At 36.8% G+C, this 21,492-nt stretch overlaps 2 protein-coding genes across 4 annotated transcripts in view; both read left to right on the top strand.

Moving 5' to 3' along the window:
- Nucleotides 1-21,492, top strand: part of LOC136040253 (monocarboxylate transporter 2-like) — a 375,363-nt gene that overhangs the window by 130,088 nt on the left and 223,783 nt on the right. The gene's annotated exons all lie outside the window — the stretch shown is intronic.
- Nucleotides 204-16,459, top strand: LOC136043995 (uncharacterized). Its single transcript, XM_065729083.1, has 3 exons — nucleotides 204-330; nucleotides 5,535-5,603; nucleotides 16,088-16,459. Exons 1-3 carry the CDS (start codon nucleotides 204-206, stop codon nucleotides 16,393-16,395), a joined length of 504 nt encoding a protein of 167 aa, XP_065585155.1. The 3' UTR covers nucleotides 16,396-16,459.

Below are 21,492 nucleotides of genomic sequence, written 5' to 3'. Positions count from 1 at the left end.
CATTGATCATTGAAATCGTAATGGTCCAAAAATTATTGAAGCAGCTTAGCCCATGGCACTGGCTACAAGCAAAATTACAGAAAATATCACTTTTTAAGTGCATCGAAGGTGATCCAAATCGACTTTACAGCTGCAGACAATCAGTTTGAGAAGGATATTGGAAGCAGACAGTATATCAGTTATTATGGGTATACAACCTTTTGATGAAAGTATTCAACCCCGGTCTTCAAGTACTAGAGCTGCCTATGAGCGCAATTTCGTCAAGACTTGAAAATAAACACCCAGTTAATAATACTTTGCAGCAGCAGACCTGGGCTGTAAGCGATTTGGGTAAACAAAACTCGTCGCACTGGCTACTATTGATATGAACAGACTGTGTCGGAGTTAAGGCAAAGATGTGTGATCTAGCGCTGTAAAAGCGTAGACAAGTCTTGTCGCCTGCCACAATCAGTTTTGTTAGCCGTATGCTTACTTTTTCGTTGAGGAGAATTAAATCTCCGACATGCTAAATAAATACATGGGATTAGATGAGACGTTCACAACTTGATCTTTTCCAGCACCGTGCAACTGTAGAGTAGTGTCAAATTCTGAAAAGGCAAAATTCCCGTACTCTTTTAATTAAACTGTTTTAATGTATTGTTTAAGTAAATAGTTGACACGCTAAGAATATCAAAACAAAAATAGTTTTGAACTCGCAGGTATTTTTAGTAGAGTTGTTTAGGTTATTCTTCTTATCCAAATCCAAAGTATTTGGAAATCCAAAGTATTTGGAAATCCAAAGTATTAATATCCAAAGTATTCGGTAAGCTTGGATTCGGTTGCTGGTGACTGCCAGCAGTACTGGGGAAGAGGAGGAGCTTAGTAAAGGAGGAGCTCCTCGTCGGTGAGGAAGAGCTAAAAGTAAATAACTTGCCTAAAAACTTTTCCCATCAGTCAAACTGGGCAGGGGAAAAAACCAAAGCAGGATAAGAAAATCCTTCTCACTTTTATTGACCAAAGTTTCATTCCAACAGCAGTTAGAACAAACAACCTGAAGATAAAATCAAACGAGCTCTATGCTAAATATTGACAAATGTCTTGTGAATTAAGCTAAAAATGTTTAGGCAAAGAAAAAGTAAGGTTGTCAAAGTCTAGTCTTGACACGAGTCAATCAAAATATTGAAGTCCAAACTTTGATTAAAAAATATTTATAAATTGCATAAATGGAGAAACATTCAGCCACCCAGTATGATGACTTCTACAGATATAAATGTTGCCAGCCTAGATATTTTCTTAACTACATTTAGCTTAAAAAAACAACACATTTAAAGCACATAACTGCAAGTATCATATATTGAAGTGTTTAGAAATTACTTAATTAAACTGAAATTTCCGATTTACAACCTTATTACTTAAAACTAAAGTGTAAAACAATAATTAAGCCAATTTTAGATATTTCAGTGGGTATATGCATTGGAATCCATGATTTTGGAGGAAACCGAACAGCAAAAGTAAATAGCACAAGAGAGATATGCAGATAGAAGACATTTGACAACCACTATCAAAACGAATACATTGAATCATAAACAAAATTTGCCCTTAGAAAAGAAACAACTGTCAGAAGCATGAGTTACAGAAGAAAAACTAGAGCTAAGAGCTCATATGGCACTTATGATGAGGCCGGAAGAGCCAAGAGCTCATACGGGTTGAGCTCTTGCAAAATTTTAAGAATCAATAGATTGATTTAAAAGGAAAATCAGAGGCTTAATGCCGGTCCGAATTTAAAATAAGAGTTCTGAGTCACGAGGCCCTTCTAAAAATCAAAATTCATTAATATCCGATCACCCACTCGTAACTTAAAAATACCTCATTTTTTCTTATTTTTCCTCTCCTTTCAGCCTCCCAAATGGTCGAATCGGGTAAAATGACTTTATGAAGTCAATTGGTGCAGCTCCCTGACATGCCTACCAATTTTCATCGTCCTAGCATGTCCAGAAGCACCAAACTCGCCAAAGCACTGAATATCACCCCCTAACTCTCCCAAAGAGAGCGGATCTGGTCCAGTTGGATCAATCACATATCTACCACATTTGCTTATTCTAGCCACCAAGTTTCATCCCGATCTCAGCTGTAAGCGTTTTCCTAGATTTCTGGTTCCCCCTCCAACTCCCCCCAATGTCAACTAGATTTGGGGATTGGGATTTGAAATAAAAGCTCTGAGACATGAGTTCCTTCTAAATATCAAATTTCATTAAGATTCGGTCATCTGTTCTTAAGTTAAAAATATCTTGATTTTTCTAATTTATCCAAATTAATACCCCCTAGCTCCCCCAAAGAGAACGGATCCGTGCCAATTATGTCAATCTTGTATCTATAACTTGTGCTTATTCTTCCCATCAAGTTTCATCCCAATCTCTCCACTCTAAGCGTTTTCCAAGATTTCCGGTTTCTAAGATTTCTGTTTCCCCTCTCCAGACCTCTAGGTCCCCGGATCTGATTCGAATTGAAAATGGAGCATCTGAGACATAAGATTTTTCTATATATCAAGTTTCATTTAGATCCGATCACCCACTCGTAAGATAAAGATACCTCAACATTCACGTTTTCCAAGAATTCCGGTTTCCCCCTTCAACTCCCCCCAATCTGGTTTGGATTTAAAATATGAGCTCTGAAGCACAAGGTCCTTGTAAATATCAAATTTTATTAAGACTTGATCTTCCGTTCGTAAGTTACAAATACCTCATTTTTCTAATTTTTCCGAATTACCCCCCTCCCCCCAACTCCCCAAAGAGAGCGGATCTGGTCCGGTGATGTCAGTAACGTATCTTAGACCTATGATTATTTTTCCCACCAAGTTTCATCCTGATCTCTCCACTCTAAGCCGTTTCCAAGATTTCCAACCCCTCCCCTTCCCCCCAACGAAACTCGATCCGGTCGGGATTTAAAACAAAAGATCTGAGTTACGAGATCCTTCTAAATATGAAATTTCATTAAGATCTGATCACTTCTTCGTAACTTCAAAATACCTCTTTTTTCTCATTTTTCAGAATTAACCCTCTCCTCAACTCCCCCAAAGGGAGCAGATCCGTTCGGGTTATGTCAATCACGTATTCAGGAATTGGGCTTATTTTCCCCACCAAGTTTTATTCCGATCCCTCCAACTCCCCCAAATGTCGCCATATCTGGTCGGGACCTAAAATAAGAGCTTTGAAACACGATATCCTTCCAATATTTTCTTTATTTGGCTTTTATAGGTGAAGTTCACAAACAAGTACCTGGAAGTTGACTACGGGGACCTCTCCCTCTCCTTTGTTGGCAAACCTATTCATGGACTCTATTGAAGCCTCCGCTATAGACAGTTTTAGGCTCTCTTTTTGTTTCTGGGGCAAACTCATGGACGACATGGTTTGTATTTAGAAACACGGTTTAGATTCCTTAGACCTTTTCCATAAACATTCAGATAGTTTATGTGAAAATATAAAACTTACGTTGGAGTTTCATAAAAATGATAAACTACCTGCTCACAATATCATATTAATGAAAATGGATTTCCATTTACTGTTCTCAATATATAGAAAGCCTAAGCATAGTGATAGGTATTTGAATTTTCATTCGTCGCTCCCTATTTCATTGAAATGAGGGGGTTTGATATCACTTATGGATAGAGCTGTTTTATGTTTTATTTTTCAGTAGTTACCCGATTAAATTAATTAATAATAATAAAAAAAATAGATTCATTAAACATAACAATAGGGTTATTGGAGTTTCCCAGTCTTCAGAATTAAATGTGTCTAAAGTTCATCTCTTTGCCTAATGTACCTATTTTGGGGGATATATATATATATATATATATATATATATATATATATATATATATATATATATATATATATATATATATATATATATATATATATATATATACACATATATATATATATATATATATATATATATATATATATATATATATATATATATATATATATATATATATATATATATACACATATATATATATATATATATATATATATATATATATATATATATATATATATATATATATATATATATATATATATATATATATATATATATATATATATATATAGAGAGAGAGAAAGAGAGAGATATATATACATATATATATATATATATATATATATATATATATATATATATATATATATATATATATATATATATATATATATATATATATATATATATATATATATATATATATATATATTCAAGTACTGATCCATATTAATTACATATATATATATATATATATATATATATATATATATATATATATATATATATATATTCAAGTACTGATCCATATTAATTACTAATGTAGGCAAACAGTCTTCCTTTTCTCCTTTTGTCTTTTTTTTGTGTGTGCTGTTGCATTGGTGATTTCTTTTTTCATTACATATATATATATATATATATATATATATATATATATATATATATATATATATATATATATATATATATATATATTAATTATAGTATATTATATGAGAAGCGGAGGATTTGTCTGATAATTAGGGCCAAGGCTTCAACACTTATCAAAGCTTGTGTAATATTTTGTGAATCTTCATGTAAAACTTTTGTAAATAAGCTTACTTTTTGATGGAATATACCAATAATAAGTAATCTGCATAATGAAACATGCTTGTGTGTATTTAAGCTTCAGGTGTGAAAGAAAAAACATTAAGCTAAACACTTTTGAGGTGGTAAACGCAAAAAAACAAGCTACTGAAAAACAAACAAATAAGTTACTGGTATTCAGGAAAGATTGAAGTTTCCAAATTTTCAAAGATGTTTTAAAAAGTGACAAAAACAATAAACCTTGGAGAATTAAAAGGGGATAAGTAAAAGTTTGATCTCTTGTCAGTCTCAGTAAGTAAATCAACATTGTTAACTTCTCTAAAGGATCGGTTCATTGTTTTTAAATCAGTGCCAAGCTGGGGATCCGCACACTTAAGAACTACTTAAATCTACCATTAAATTCTATAAACTAAGTATAATGCCATGGTTTTGTGCTCCTAGTCCTAATACCTTGCAGGGAAGGGGGTATACTATGTCGAATTTGGTTTTGATATTTAGTATTGTTTGTTTGGCGTAGATGAATAAATATTTCTATTTATCTAAAGCTATATATAGCTTCTGAAGGCATATTATTATAAAGTTCTATCTGAAGTTTTTGTTTTCAGTTAAATAAAGATGGATATGTATTTGTTGATACTCTTTTGTTAATATTATTTTTTAAGTTTTTTATTGTTTGCGTGTTCAATGATGCTTCTTGCAAAGCCTTATAAAAGCTTTATCACTTTGGCATTAGGATCCCAATAATTTTTAATAATTCTAATCTGTTAAAATAGACTACACAATCAGCTTTATTGCTTGAGAAAATTCAAATAGTTCTAAATATTTATTTGCATTTTTTTATGTTGGTATATATGCGAATGTATTTTTGTAGTACCATTTAATCTGTATGAGCTTTGAGATGAGTTTTTTTTTTGTTTTTTTTTTAGCTGTGAAAAATGTGGAGCAAGAACCGATTGAGACTGGACTGCGAAATGATCTTTCGAGGACTGGAAGTGGTATGTGTACGTTAAAGTTTTGCGTAACGTTTGTTGAAGCACCATGCAGTTACTGGACAGCTAGTGTTACTGTTACTGTTACTGTTACTAGACACCAATTTTCTTTACACTTACTAAAATATTCGTTTAATAAAACGAAGATATTACTAAACTGTTCGTTTAATAAAAACAAGATACTTGTACTTCTGATGATAATACTCATATCACTGTCTATGTGTGCACACCTCATATGTTGAAAAATCACAGTTTTTCAGACAAGAAAGAAAACTGATTACACTACTTTGTCAGTCGGTTTTAAATAAAATGAAGGTTTAGGATAGTAAAAAAAAATGGTACAAATATACTGTTTTTTTTTTTCAAAATGCTTTTGAAATATATTTACTTAAATAATTTATACATACAAGGTATCGGTCAATTCAGTGCGTATTTTACAAGGTATGTGTACAAGACATCAGTCACACTTCTCTTTATACAACAAATTTGCAATTTATTCCTTTTGAACATGAAGGAAAAAGTGAGAAAATTTTGAACATGAAGGAATTACATAAGTAGTGAGATAGGCAACTTTTTCCACTAGGAGGTTAGCTTTAGCGTAATAACTCAGGAATCAAAAGTAAAATACATTTTTTGCGTAAAATCATTTTGCTAGGTCTTTGAATTACGACATCTGAAAATTGTTAGAGTTGGGCAGTGTTTTCAGTAGTAAAATGGAAAACACCACTAAAATTCCTGGAACTGCATATAGGGTGAACGAAAGGTGTTAACTATATTTAAAACGGAACCTCGTGTCAAGACCTCCTACAGAATTGAGGCTTTGCAATACTTGTTTTTATACGTTCTTCAATTCAGCCGATATCTTGCTGCTATTTTTTCTTCTAAAAACGCCTCAAGTCTAATGCTTAATATCTTATACTGTGGAGAACAAGTGTCAAAGTTTTGTCTACTATTGATGTACTCAGGCAGAAAGCTGAAATCAAAGAAAATATAAAAATCATAGTCTTACTATTACATTATGCAAACCGTCTTGAGAGGCTTGCCAAACAATACAAGTCAGAAAAATTATCATCTGTGGAGATTTTAACTGCCAGCTTCTTGACAATGACCGGTTTTTTCATCAATCTCAGGGAAAGCTGACAGGTTGTTCGGCCACAGTTCCAAAATACAACTTCTTTACTTTTGTTCATAGTGCACTCCTGGCTTCGTCAGATATTTTTGTGAACTTCCTGCTACTGACTAGAATTAATGCCGCTGTAGATTTCGACTACAATTGCAGCGATCATGGTGGAATTGGATTATCTGTACTATTGTTGATCCACAAGGGACAAGACATTGATGGTATAGTAAAGTGAATAGCTCAGAACAGATTTTTATATGTACAAGGATACCCTTGACATAATTCTAGCTTAAGTCAAGATACCTTTCCACTGGAGCAGTTTTTCTTGCTTTCGACGTGCAAAAAAAAGTTGCACATACTGTCGAGAATTTGTCAGTACAAAAAGAGGAGAAATTGCCCCATTTAAGATTGACCCAAACATCTATTTGAGGCAATTTTAATACATTTAATGTTTTTATTGAAATTAAAAAGTTATAGTGCCCAGTTTAAGAGTAAGAGGTGATTGGAGGTAACAACCCCACCCCTAACTCTCATCGTTTCCCAAAACTTATCCAATTTAAGCATTTTGACCGCTACATTGTTCAGCACAGTTAAAAGTTCCAGTAATTATATTTTTGGCGATGTCAAGCCTCCCCCCTCCACAGTTATCAGGTCAATGACTGTAAGCTAGGCAATTTGTCCATTATTCACATAGAATAGGCTATTGAGAAAGGAGGGCATGTTTGACCTTTACTTTTCAAAAGACGAAGGGCGTTCATTTGGGCCTATCAGTGAATGCTGCCGGGAGTCTTGAACTAAATCAGAACACTTTACTTACTTACTTGTACTTGTGCGGGAATCAGGCGTTTCAACCTCGCCCGGCATCGATGATCTTAGAGACCTTCTTGGACCAGGTTAATCGGTCTTGTGGCAGCTGCTCTGCAAAGGCGAGCCACAGTGTTGACCATCTGTGACCAAATTTTCTGAAACCCCTTATTGGTTCAAGGTCTAACTTGGCCAGGTTCCACCAGTTCTTCCTCTGTCCTCCTTGGCGTTTCTTCCAGTAGCTAATAGGCTCAACTAGAAGTATTTGGCGAGGCAGGTTTCCGCAATACATGGCCCAACCATTTCAAACGGCGTTCTTTAATAGTGAGCACAACATCTCTCTGAATATTGCACATTCGACGTATATTCACGTCGGAGATACGGTCACGTAGCTGTACTCTGAGAATTCGTCGTAGACGAGTTTGCTCAAACATCTTAAGTGTATTCTCTTGTTGTAGTTTTGCCGACCATGTTTAGCATCCGTAAAGGAGAACGGTGCGGACTAGTGCCATGTAAATTCGAATTTTCGTTTGGACACTGATTTCACGGCGATTCCATAAGGGTTTCCGAAGGGAGGCAAAGACTGTCTGCGCTTTCTGTATTCTCTGTTGGATATCAGCGTCAGAAGATCCGTCAGTATAAAGCTGGGAGCCTAGGTATCTGAAACGGTTGACTTTTTCCAGCTGAACTTGGTTGACAGTTAGTGGGAATGGTCCTGTGTCGTGGTTAATAGCCATGAATTTCGTTTTCTCTGTGCTGACTTTCAAGCCGATCAGATCTGCCCAGGCCACAACGCTGTCAAGCATGTTTTGGATTTCTACAGGGTCTGACAGGAGGCCAACAGCATCCGCCTAATCGAGGTCAGTCAGCGAGAGATTCTGTCCAACCTGCGCTCCTGGATAAGACGATAGAGCATTTTCAAGCACCCAATCGATGCAATAATTGAACAGAGTCGGAGAGAGGACACATCCTTGTATTACTCCGAACTCAACCAGAAATTCTTAGGTTTCTTCGCCATAGATTCTAACTCGGCTCACTGAAGCGTCATAGTATGCCTTCAGCAGTTCAACAAACTTCAGCGGCATTCCGTCATTCTCCAGGATCTTCCAAAGTTTCTGGCGAGTGACAGAGTCGAAGGCAGCAATGAAGTCCAGGAACATCAAGATCAGGGTAGTTTGTATCTTTCAAACTGCTGGATAATGAGGCGAAAGGCGAAGATATTATCAGTACACCCTCTATCTGGTCGAAAGCCGGCTTGATTTCCTCGAGTTCTCTCGTCCCTTGCCCCTTTAAAGCGGTTCAAGAGTATGATCCCGAATATTTTGACAGCAATGTCTATGAGACTTATTCCGCGGTAATTTTTGCATTCGGTTTTGTCTCCTTTCTTATAGAAAGGGAGGTTGACTGATGTCTTCCAGTCTTTTGGAAAAGTGTTGGTCCTCCACACTTCTTCGAAAATGCCATGGAGCTGTTCAGCAGTGACCTCAGGGCATTGTTTGTATAGTTTCGGGGGGAGACCGTCTTCACCTGGGGCTTTGTGGTTTTTTAGGGTTTTGATCGCTTTTAGTATTTTGGCTCTGGTCAGTGTATCCAGCTCGATATCATAAGGCTCTTTAGAGACGGAAGGTGGGAAGGCATCATGAGTAGATGAAGGGGATGGGTTCAGGAGGAGCTGAAAGCGATCCTTCCATCTTGCTGAACGTTCCTTCTGACAACTAATGATTTTTCCTGATCTGTTTTTGATTATTTCTGAGACAGCAGGTTTCTTACCAACGGATTCCTTCAGGATCTGGTAAAGCTTGCGGGTGTCATGTAAGCGTGCTGCTTTCTCTAATGACTCGGCAGCATCTTCCCACGTTTGGCGGCGGTCCAGCCGAACAGAGCGTTTTACCTGTCTGCGTAACTCCTTTAAGGCCTCCCATCTTCTGTCTTCGCTCACCGACCATTGACAGGTTTCTAGCTGTTATCCAGTGTTGTCGTTTGATTTATGCTTTGCCTAGGATCTCATCGGCAGTCTCTGTCATCACGGTTTTAAAGGTCTCCTATCTCTTATTGGGGGTAAGGTTTTCATCAGAGCTGAGGGCGTCAAACCGGTTAGTTAGTTCCAAATTGAGGGCCTGCCGCACTTCTTTGTCTTGAAGTTTACCGATATCGAAGCCGACCTTGGACTTGTTTTTTCTTCGAATTGCAAGACGTAGCAAAATTTTTGCTGCGACGAGCCTGTGGTCAGATCCAGACTGTGAGCCTGTTTCCGCGCCATTGTAAGAGCGAGAGTCCTGCGCGGAGCTTCTCTAGCGCTGGCGTACGAGAATGAAGTCAATTTGGGCATTAGTGACACTGTCATTTGAATGCCAAGTTAAGAGGTGGCTAGGTTTGTGTTGAAATATGGTATTGGTGATAACAGGTTGGTTCATCAAGGCATAGTTTACCAACCTCTGCCCATTCTCGCATCTGTGACCCTGTCCAACTTTTCTCAAGATTTGTCTTGTGGTCTGGTCAGATGGACCAACTCTTGCGTTGAAGTCTCCAGCAACAATCAAGTAATCACGTGCGGCTATAGAAGAAGACAACTGCTGCAGTTCCCCGCAGAAATTATCCTTGGTCGTTTCAATAGAGTCACGGGCATAGGTAGAAATTATGGACACATTTGCAGGGTTTCCTTTTAGTCTGATTCTAGCAAGTCTACAGGAGACTGGTTCCCATTCTAGGAGAGCGTTTCTCGTTCTTTGGTTTATGATGAAACGAACTCCGAGGGGTTCTGAATTATCTTCTATTCCGGAATAGAAAAAGTGGAACTGATGTAGTGTTTCTGGAGCCGATATAACTATAAAGCCAGAACCGGAGATTCTGGTCTCGGATATGCAGAGTATGTCTATGTTGTACTTCTCCATCTCATGGACAAGAAAAGCCTGTGTGGCTTCTTGTTTAGCGGATCTTACATTCCAGTATCCAACATTTATTCTGGATTTTGCCTGTTTAATGACTGTGGTAGGTTTTCCTAGATTTATGGCGTTGAAAAGATTTTTCGACTTCGCCGCTATATTCAAAGTCTCATCGCCTGCCGGGAACGCTGTAGTATGGTTGGCTAGTTTACTTCTCGACACCCACGCCAATACGGGGGCCGTGTCACTTGCCGGGGACGCCGTAGTTGTTACAACTTTTTTTCTAGGTCTCAGATCCATCAATGTTTCTTGGGAATAGAGTTGACCGCAAGGTCCCCAGTCTTGCGGCTCACCCGGAGCGCGTTGGCCACCAAATCGCTCGGCGTGGAGCTCAGTGGTGTTTACACCCTTCCACCGCTTTGAGGTGCGCTGCCGGATTTCCTCTGCTGCCCAGGGACGGAAGATCGAGCCTCATTTCCTGTAACTATCATCATCGCCATGGAGGTATACAGGCTTAGTTTGACCTTTGACTCCCACCTAGAATCAGAACACGCTATGTTCTTTGAAATTGAAACACATTATTTGCATATAATTCATCAAGAAACGCTTTGGGAGCGGTTTATGTTTTTAAGTCGAAACTTTCAGCGTGTGTTAAGGGGTATGTTGAAGAAAAAAGGTACTATGAGCATGGTGCTATTAATAATACTTTTGCTACTACAACTAATGCTACTACGGAATCTCAGGGTATTAAGGAGAAGCTTTTAAGGAATATTTGCAGATGTTCAACTAAATCAAAACGATCTCTGAGCATGTAGTTTGTTAGCAGGGTGACAAGAAATATATCTTAAGAACAGATTACCTATTAAGTTGGACGTTTTGGCAAATTTTAGAGGATTTTGAACTAGCCAGAAGGAAGTGTGTATGTAATATTAAGGCTTCTACTACAATAGCTATAACTAATGACGCTAAGGGTATTTAGGTGAAACTTTCAGGGAAAATCTAGGGTGAATTTCAATTAAACGAATAAAACTATTTGCTTGAAGGTTTTCAAATGGGCATATAAGCAACATCATGGGCAGTGCAGCGCTAATATAGATAGCAATAACATAGAAACTCGTAAAGGAATTAATCTGATAGGTAATTAAGCGTTCTTGGAAGTCAACAGTGATTGGAAGCCAGGCAGCCCCCTTTCTAACTTTTTTAATTTCTTAAACAAAACCAGTCAAAATTTAAACTGGCCATTTTATTTAGCATAGTTAAATGGTTAAGTAACAATGCCTTTATGGATTTTCGGTTTGTCAAGCTACCACAATTATGTAATTCGTCCATTATGCTTCAAAGCTAAATTCTCCTTGAAAAATAAATAAAAAGGCACTGTGTGTATGCTGGTTTCCAATAAGACACCTAAGCAATATCGCAAGAACGACTGAGGGTAATAAGCTGAAACTTTCAGGGCTACTACTATTACTACCCCTGCTCTTGCAATATAACCAAACAAAAAGAATATAAGCTTTGTTGTCAAAGAGCATAGATGCAATTCTTAGGGAATATTATCAATTTTTATTTTTCTGGTCAACTTTAGAATATGCAAAACTAAATTAAAGAATAGCATGCATATCTAGGATTTCAAAAGGCTGTATTTTGTTAAGAACTGTTAAAAAATTTTCTCCGACATATAAATAGCAAGCCAAGCTGTGGATTCTTATAGAAAAATTTTTTTAAACATTTTTTGTTTTTCCATGAAAAAATTTACGTCAATAGCAAACGAACAGAAATCAATTAAAAAACTTTTCTATAAAGTTTTTCAAAGTAAAGTAAAGAACTCCATTAAAATAAAAATGACCAAAACTAAAGTTAAATAATCTTCCAAGCGCAAAACTACCACAGAGCACCAATAATAAATAAATTAAACTCAAAACGAACAGAACTTACAATAAATAAGTGAGTCAAACTTAAAACAAGCAGAAATTAACATAATAAGGGCTGACACCCCCCTAAAATTCGGACGACAAGAACATAATTTACACTTTACTGAAAAATATGTTTATATGCATATACTGATTTTTATGGCACTTGCAACTAACCAAGTGACATAAAGCAATCGCAAATTCTGTCGGTCCCGGAGTTGCTACTTTAGGCACTTCCAGGTAAGCTAGGACGATGACATTTGGCGGGCGTATCAGGGACCGGACCAGCTTAAATTCAAAATAGTCTTTTTCCCATTTTGGACATCTGGGGGGAGGGGGAGTGGGGGGCCCGTTAATTCGGAATAAATAGAAAAAATTGAAGTATTTTTAACTTACGAACGGTTGGTCAGATCTTAATGAAATTTGATGTTTGGAAGGATATCGTGTTTCAGAGTTGTTATTCTAAATTTCGACCAGACCTGGTGACATTGGGGGGGGGGGAGTTAGGAGGGGGAAACCTAAGATCTTGGAAAAAACTTCGAGTGGAGGGATCGGGATGAAACTTGGCGAAAAAATAAGCAAAAGTCCTAGATACATGATTGACATAACCAGAACGGATCCGCTCTCTTTGGGGGAGTTGGAGGGGGGTGGTTCTGAACAAATTAGGAAAATGAGGTATTTTTAACTTACGAAGGAGTGGTTGGATCTTAATGAAATTTGATGTTTGGAAGGATATCGTGTCTCACATCTCTTATTTTAAATTTCGACCAGATCTGATGACATTGGGGTTAGTTGTAGGGGGGGGGCCTAAAATCTTGGAAAACCCTTTGAGTGAAGGGATCAGGATGAAACTTGGTGGGGAAAATAGGCAGAAGACCTAGATACGTTATTGACATAACTGGAACAGATTTGTTCTGTTGGGGGGGGGGGGGTAAACTCCAAAAAATTAGAAAAAAAATGAGGTATTTTTAACTTACGAAGGAGTGATCGGATCTTTATGAAATTTGAAGTTTGGAAGGATATTGTGTCTCAGAGCTCCTATTTTAAATCCTGACTGGATCCGGTGACATTGGGGGGAATTGAGGGGGGCCTAAAATCTTGGAAAACGCTTAGAGTGGAGGGATCGGGATGAAACTTAGTGGGAGAATAAGCCCAAGTCCTAGATACGTGGTTGACATAATTGGAACGGATCCGCTCTCTTAGGGGGAGTTGGGGAGGGGGGGGGGGTTAATTCTTAACAAATTAGAAAAATGAGGTATTTTTAACTTACGAAGGAGTGGTCGGATCTTAATGAAATTTGAAATTCGGATGTTTATCATGTCTCAGAGCTCTTTTTTAAATCCCGACTGGATCCTGGGGGAATTGAGGGGGGGGGAACCAAAAATCTTGGAAAACGCTTAGTCTGAGGGATCAGGATGAAACGTGGTGGGAAAAATAAGCACAAGTCCTAAATACGCGATTGACATAACCGGGACGGATCCGCTCTCTTTGGGGGAATGGGAGGAAGGTTAATTCTGAAAAATTAGAAAAATGAGGTATTTTTAAATTACGAAGGAGTGATCGGATCTTGATGAAATTTGATGTTTGGAAGGATATCATGTCTCAGAGCTCTTATATTAAATATCGACCTTATCCGGTGAAGGGGAAGTTGGGGGGGACCTAAAATCTTGGAAAATGCTTAGAGTGGAGGGATCGGGATGAAACTTGGTGGGAAAAATAAGCACAAGTCCTAAATACGGCATTGAGATAACTGGAACGGATCTGCTCTCTTTGCGGGAGTTGGGGGGGGGGGGGGGGGGGGTAATTCTGAACAAATTAGAAAATAAGGTATTTTTATCTTACGAAACAGTGATCTTATCTTAATGAAATTTCATATTTAGAAGGACCCCCGAAACTCATATCTCTTATTTTTATCCCGACTGGGTCCAGTGTCATTAGGGAGGGGGACCAAAAATCTTGGAAAACGTTTAAAGCGGAGAGATCAGGATGAAACTTGGTTGAAAGAATAAGAAAAAGTCCAAGATAGGTGACTGACATAACCGGACCGGATCCGCTCTCTTTGGTCGAGTTTGGAGGGGGATTAATTCGAAAAAATATAAAAAATGAGGTATTTGTAACTTAAGAACGGTTGCTCAGATCTTAATGAAATTTGATATCTAGAAGGGTCTTCTGCTTTAAAATTCTTATTTTAAATCTCGACTAAATCTGGTGACATTGAAGAGAGTTGGAGGGGGAAGCCGGAATTCTTGTAAAACGTGAAAATCAATTTATCTTACGAATGGGTGATGTGATCTCAATGAAACTTGATATATAGAAGAATCTTATGTCTCAGATGCTCCATTTTCAATTCGAATTGGATCCAGCGACACAGAGGGCAGGAGGGGGGAAACAGAAATCTTGGAAACCGGAATTCTTGGAAAACACTTAGACTGGAGATATTGGGATGAAACTTGATGGGAAGAATAAGCACAGGTTATAGATATGAGATTGACATAATTAGTACGGATCCGTTCTCTTTGGGAGAGCTGGGGGTCGTTAATTTGGAAAAATTAGAAAAATTGAGGTATTTTTAACTTAAGAACGATTGACCAGATGTTAATGAAATTTGATATTTAGAAGGAACTCATGTCTCAGAGCTCATATTTAAAATACCAATCAGATCTGTTAACAGTGGGGGGGATATTGAGGGGGAAACCAGAAATCTTGGAAAATGCTTATAAATGTTGTAGATACGTGACTGACGTAACCAGACTGGTTCCGCTCTGTTTGGGGGAGTTGGGTGGTGGGGTTCAGTGCTTTGGCGAGTTTGGTGCTTCTGGACAGGCCAGGACGATGAAAATTGGTAGGCGTGTCAGGGAGCTGTACAAATTGACTTGATAAAGTCGTTTTCCCTGATTGGAACATCTGAGGGGCTGAAGGGAGAGGAAAAATTAGAATAATTTAGTTTTTTTTTAACTTGCGAGTGGGTAATCACATCTTAATGAATTTTGATATTTAGAAGGATGTCGTGACTCAGAGCTCTTATTTTAAATCCCGACTGGCATTAAGCATCTTATTTTAGTTTGAAAGCAATATATTTATTCTTAGAATTTCGCTAGAGCTCATACCATATGAGCTCTTGGCTCTTCCGACCTCGTCACAAGTGCCGTATGAGCTCTTAGCTCTTGTTATAGTTTCAGTTACTATTGAGCCGGGTTGCTCCTTACTACTGTTCGTTACCACGAACTGTTTGAAAAAAGGAAATCAAGACAAATACTACTCAATGTCTAGATCATAAGGAGCCCCTGCCCAACACCTACAAGCCGACTTCAGTAAAAACCCCTTCTAAGCCGCGCTTTAGTGGAACGTTTGAGGCCTAATTTTTTAGTTTTGTAGTGTCGATAGGAAAGTATTACATTTCAATAACGAGTGGACATAATAAGAAATGACAAAAAAGAAAAAATATTAATATCGCAAACTGAGACTAATAGGACATTTGTACATATTTAAATACTCTGCTTTTACAACTTTCTTTTCTTTATACTATCAGTGCATACAGCTTCTTTAAAACTGTAGTTGCTTATTCTGAGCATCTCTGAAAAAATAAAATAAGAGAATTAAGTCCTCTTTTCATTTTAGATTTTACAGGCACACTGAACTGCAAAATATTAGCTTTTGAAATTAACTAACCAGAAAACTTTTATAGCCCAGCCATTTGGCCACTTATCTTCTTCTTCTTCTTATGTAAAACTCACTATTCTTCTTAAAACTTACCACTTTAAATTGTTTTTGTTATAGGCATGTTTATTCGTGTTACTGAGACTGAATTTAGTGGTGAAAGATGCTACATAGATGGTATAAATGCAAAACAGTCCAAGGATCTACAGGCTTTGCTTTTGCTACTCCAGCCAAGTCGGATTCAAATCATGGAAGCTGATGCATACGTCTGGGAGGTTAATGGCATGACAGCTTTACAATTGATGTCCTTTTTAAAGGAGCGGTTTGAAGCCAAAATTGTTGCTCATAGTTCCAATGTAAAGCAAGTTCCAAGTTATATGCATGCCATCGGGACAACAAGCTGGACCTTGGAGAGTTGGAAAATATAAGCATGTGTTGATATGACTATAATTTTATAATGGCTAAATGTATTATTTGAGAATTAAAATATAAAACTAACTATTGTAATTAGACCATAATTAGCGTGATGACACAAAAACAGTAATTAATTTTCTGAGTTTATTTCAGAGTAAATTAATAAAAAACATGACTAACAATAATCATAAAAAAAAAATTGTGAAAAATGCCGAAACAAAAACGTCAGAATATAAAATCGTTCGTTATTGAATAATTAAACTGGGAAATGTGAGTTTAAAATGTAAAAACCAGTGAACTAGGATTCACTTGTTAAACTGAGAAATGAGAATTTAAAGCATGAAAATTAGCGAGGGGGGCTCCAGTCTCAAGGGTGGCCCACCCCCTTAAAATCTCGGTCCGGAAATTTTTTGGAAACTTCTTCAAGACACAGATGTTTGTAACGTAATTAGGAAATCTTTTCTTGAAGATGTAGTTGCTTCTTACGCAATAGGGTATTGTTTACTTATGCAAATCATTTCTTTGGATGTTACGTAATAGAACTTGTTGGACTCCGGGTCCTTAGTCAAGCAAGGGAGTCCTTGTAAAAAAAAAAATATCATGGGCCAATATTTACATGTGAAGATGACTCGATCTCCTGTGACCTGTTACGTAATAGGAGTTTGTTTTCTTCAAGATACAGGTGCTTATTACATAATAGGGGATTTTTTTTTCTCCAAGAATTTAAAAACTCCACGAAGACCGGGGAAAACGTTCAGGGCCCTTCCCAAGTAAGAGCATAGTTCTTGACGTAAGAGTCTTTTGTTTTTTTGACAAACAAATAATTTTTCCCGGTCTCTCTAGGAAAAGAAACGTCACCTGATTCTCTATTGATTTTCTAGAAACAAAGACTTGCTATTCTTCTAAGTGGAAAAACAAAGGATATTTCTGCTATTTCCAGGAACAGAAGCGTCACGTGATCCTATATTGATTTTCTAGGAACAAAAGCTTGTTATAATTCTAGCAGGAATGGGTAATTTTCTATTTTTATCGGGGACAAATCGATTTTCTAAAATGGATGCTTTTGGAAATTTAAAAATGGTCTGGATTTCTATCTCTATGCGGGTAATGTATATTAAGGAAACCCCTTCCCCTACGAAAAAACGAAATAATGCTCAAAGTCGAGTCAGCATAAGTCTCTATATCGGACTACCAAATACTCTATATCGGACTAATACCTAACCTCCATTGCTGATTAATACATTTTATTTTTATCACGGAATTCATGTCCCATATTAAATCGCATTTTTTCCATTACTCGTTATGACAGCTCTAAATACGGGTAATCGTCTGTCCCCCTCTTTACGCTGACTCTTAATCATCATGAATAGCCCAATGCAACCTGGGTTGAACAGTTCTAAAAGCAGGTATATTTGCTTCAAGCTTAATATTTAAGCTTAATTTTTAATATTTTAACCAATTTATGATAAAACTTGCCCAGTGAAGTTGTTGAAACCACGTAAGCGTGAGCCCAGGAAGCCCTGGATAACTATTGAAATTCTTAAAGCTTCAGATTTAAGAAATCAAGCGTATGTGGAATATTTAAATTGTGAATGTGCCAAGAAACTTGAAAAATTCATAATAATACGCCATAAAATAAACTCAATGAGAAGAAAAGCTCAAAAAGAATACTTTACAAACCAATTGAGTTTGAATAAGGATAATACTAACGGAATTTGGAAATTTATTAATGACCCATTGGGAAAGAAAAGAGAAGCTCCACCCCATTTGCTACTGATTTTAGGAGAACTTGTTAATTATGAAATGAGTATCATGAATAAGTTTGCTGATTTTTTTTCAAGTGTTGCGCAAAATGTACAGGCGCAAGGACTAGTGAACTTTAACATGATAGAGGGATTGGGAATGAAATTGAATTTCAGCCTTGTACTGGAGATGAAATTCTGAAGGTTGTGAAAACAATCGAATCGAATTCAGCAGGGACAGAAGGCATTAATCTGAAAACTTTTAAGTCAGTGATGTGTTACTTAATACCATGTCTAGTCCATATAATCAATCTTCCCTCCAAACCGGTGTATTCCCTGATGCGCTTAAAAGGGCAAAAAGTAATCCCCCTTTACAAAGGTGGTTCTAAGCTGGAAATTAAAAATTATAGACCCATATTAATCCTACCATTGTATTCAAATATATTTGAAAAAATTATGCATAAAAGGCTTTATGATCACCTTATGAAAACAGGGATGTTGAGTGAAAACCAGTTTGGCCTTAGGAAAGGTCACTTGACGTCGGACGCCGTGCATTCCCATTGTAATACTTTAAATAAATGCTTTGAAGGTGGTGAAATCCCTTTGACTATTTTTATCGATTTTAGAAAAGGATTCGATACAGTGAATTTTATTAATCTACTCAAACCTATGCAGTCCCTTGGAGTTCGTGGTAACTATTTGAAGTGGTTTGATAGTTTTCTAAGTGATAGATCTGTTGAAGTTGCATTAAACGATGTGTTTTCTTCTCCTTTTCAATTGAGGTGTGGTGCATCCCAGGGGTCTGTTTTGGACCACTTCTATACCTTGTGTATGTTGATTCAATGCGTTTCTACTTACCTGAGTGTTGTATGACGACTTTTGTGGATGATACTGCTTTATCTGTGTCTAGTCCATCTGTGATGATTTGTTGTTGAAAGTAAATAGGGTATTTAAATGCATTTTTTGTATTTACAAGTTTGAGCCTTTTGTCAGTGAACGTTATTAAAACTAATTTTATGATTTATAGGAGAGTTGGTAAGCCTCCATGTTTTGATAAAAAGACATTTTTTAATGGTAGGTCTTTGTCACAGGTGCATGAACTGCGTTATTTGGGATTCTAGCTTGGTTGGAATCTATCTTGGAAGAAACATAGTGATCTTGTTGCATCTAGGCATGTTTGACCATTATCAGTTCTCTTATTATTGTATCCCACCATTGTTGTGCAATATATTTCTTATGGTTATGTACGGTCTAGTAATTTCTTTGCAATTATAAACAAGTGCAGATCCCACAAAATAGAACAGTACGTCTTCTTGGTAATTATGTAGAAAATGTGAATGAAACCGCGTCATGTTATAAGATATTACGAGTGCTTAACATTGGTCAGATACGAGATTATCAAGTTGCCGTTTTGCGTATCGATGTTTCAATGATGTATGTCCTCCAGTTTTTACCGATTTTTTTTCGAGTAAATCGTTCACTCCACAGGTATGAGACTAGAGAGGTGGATAATTTTATTGTTGAGTACCGAGACACCACACATACAGCTTTCGGAATTAGGTATTTAACTCCCACGATCTGAAATGATATGTCAGCTGGCATTAGGGAGGCGGAACACATTGGGTCATTTAAAGTAAAATTAAAAAAAAACATTTATTGGGAGTGGGGAGATAATTTGAATATTAAAGGGTAAGTGAGTGTTTTTGTTCTTCTTTATTTTTTTTTTCAAATAAATAGGTTGAGAATCAGAGGATTGCAGCCTACAAACATCAGGCTGTTTTAGCCTTCCCCAGGCGGTTGTGTGTATGTATAGTTTTTATAATTTACTAGTTAATTAAATATTCATTCAATAAAAAAAAATTATCACGCGCAGAAGGTAAAAGGTTATTTTCCATGAGCGTTAACATAAATGTATTTCGTTGGTTAACATCTTCATTGTGCACTAAACTCGATCAGGAAAGTATTTATGAAAAAGGAACGATTTTTCAAAGGAAAACTGTATTTATTTTCACTAAAATTAAGAGATGTTGTTTAAATAGATAGAAATTTTAGCGAGGATTCCATAGAGAGAATTGGATGTGTGTATTTTTTACTATAATAATGAACTATTATGTGATGCTCCTTCCACTTAATAAGGTCAGATGCAACCCTTAGGGTACAGACTAAAAGTCCATTTATTGTCTGGCTTTTTCCTCTTGGATATTCTATTTATTATGCCAATTTTTCTTAAAAAATGGCTTCTTATAAACAAATGCCAAAGAATGTAGGTTAAAATCAGCTAAAATTTCTAAAATTCAAGTTTAGCTAATTTTTTACCATCTTGCAAAGAAGTCAGGCTTGGGAAATGAGACTTTTGAAGATGGGTATTCATACTAAACTATGTCCAAGGAGGGTATTTTGAAAATACCTAGAAGGTCTATTTTATCACCCTTTAAAGAATTAAGTGTGGATCAGTGTACGAGGGTCCAAACGAAACTCTGAATTTCAATTGATTGCCGTATTGTGGTCTGGATTTTGAACTCTTGCAATGGAATTGAGGCATTTTTAGCCTCACTAAAACTTTTTGGCAGCAGAATAATTGCAAATTTTTTAAACAACAGTTGCAATCTTTTCTTTTCTTTTCTTTGAAAATCTTTTTTTCCATGACTTTCATGTTCATCCTCGCTGACCGTGAAAACTACTTCAAAAGCTAACAATTTAAGTTTGAGATTGGGAAGGTTTCAAACATTGATATAGCAGTTGTGGGGTACAATAGGGATGAGTTAAATTTAACTGTGGACATAATGAAACTGGGCTCAAGCTATTTGTGAAAAACAAAAACATTTTATTTTTTATTCCAAGAATTTTGAGGATATTGACTTCGGGAAATGGACTACTAGAAGCGAATTTAACGGGAAACTATGATTTTTAACCAATTTACCTCATTAAAAACTAAAATTTCAATTCTATTTAAAGAAAATACAAACCAATGTCCTCCTCCTACAAAGAAGTCGAGGATTATGCAAAGTGGTGAGAATGCTGCCCCTATGCATGGTAAAAATTTCTGGCCCCTCCGCAGCCCCCCAGCAAAGTGGGGAGAACGCTGCCCATATACATGGCAAAATGGCTGACCCTTCCGTGGGCCCCCCATCAAAGCGGAGAGATTGCCGCCCCTTTAACTTTCATGAAAAACAAGAATGTAGGACCCCTCTGCACGCAGCAGCCCAGATGGAACTGCCATTCCTAGTTTAACTGCAAATCATGGATATTTCTCGAAAAGCTTAATGTTTTAGCCTTAAAAAACTTAAAGTTTTTGGCATGGAAAAAAATAACTATGATGTCAGGGGCCATGTTTGATACCTCTGAGAGGGGGAGGAGAACTTTGTCCCA

The sequence above is a fragment of the Artemia franciscana genome, chromosome 2 (genome assembly GCF_032884065.1).
Source record: "Artemia franciscana chromosome 2, ASM3288406v1, whole genome shotgun sequence".
Classification (NCBI taxonomy): domain Eukaryota; kingdom Metazoa; phylum Arthropoda; class Branchiopoda; order Anostraca; family Artemiidae; genus Artemia; species Artemia franciscana.
This window is presented reverse-complemented; position numbering and strand designations above follow the sequence as displayed.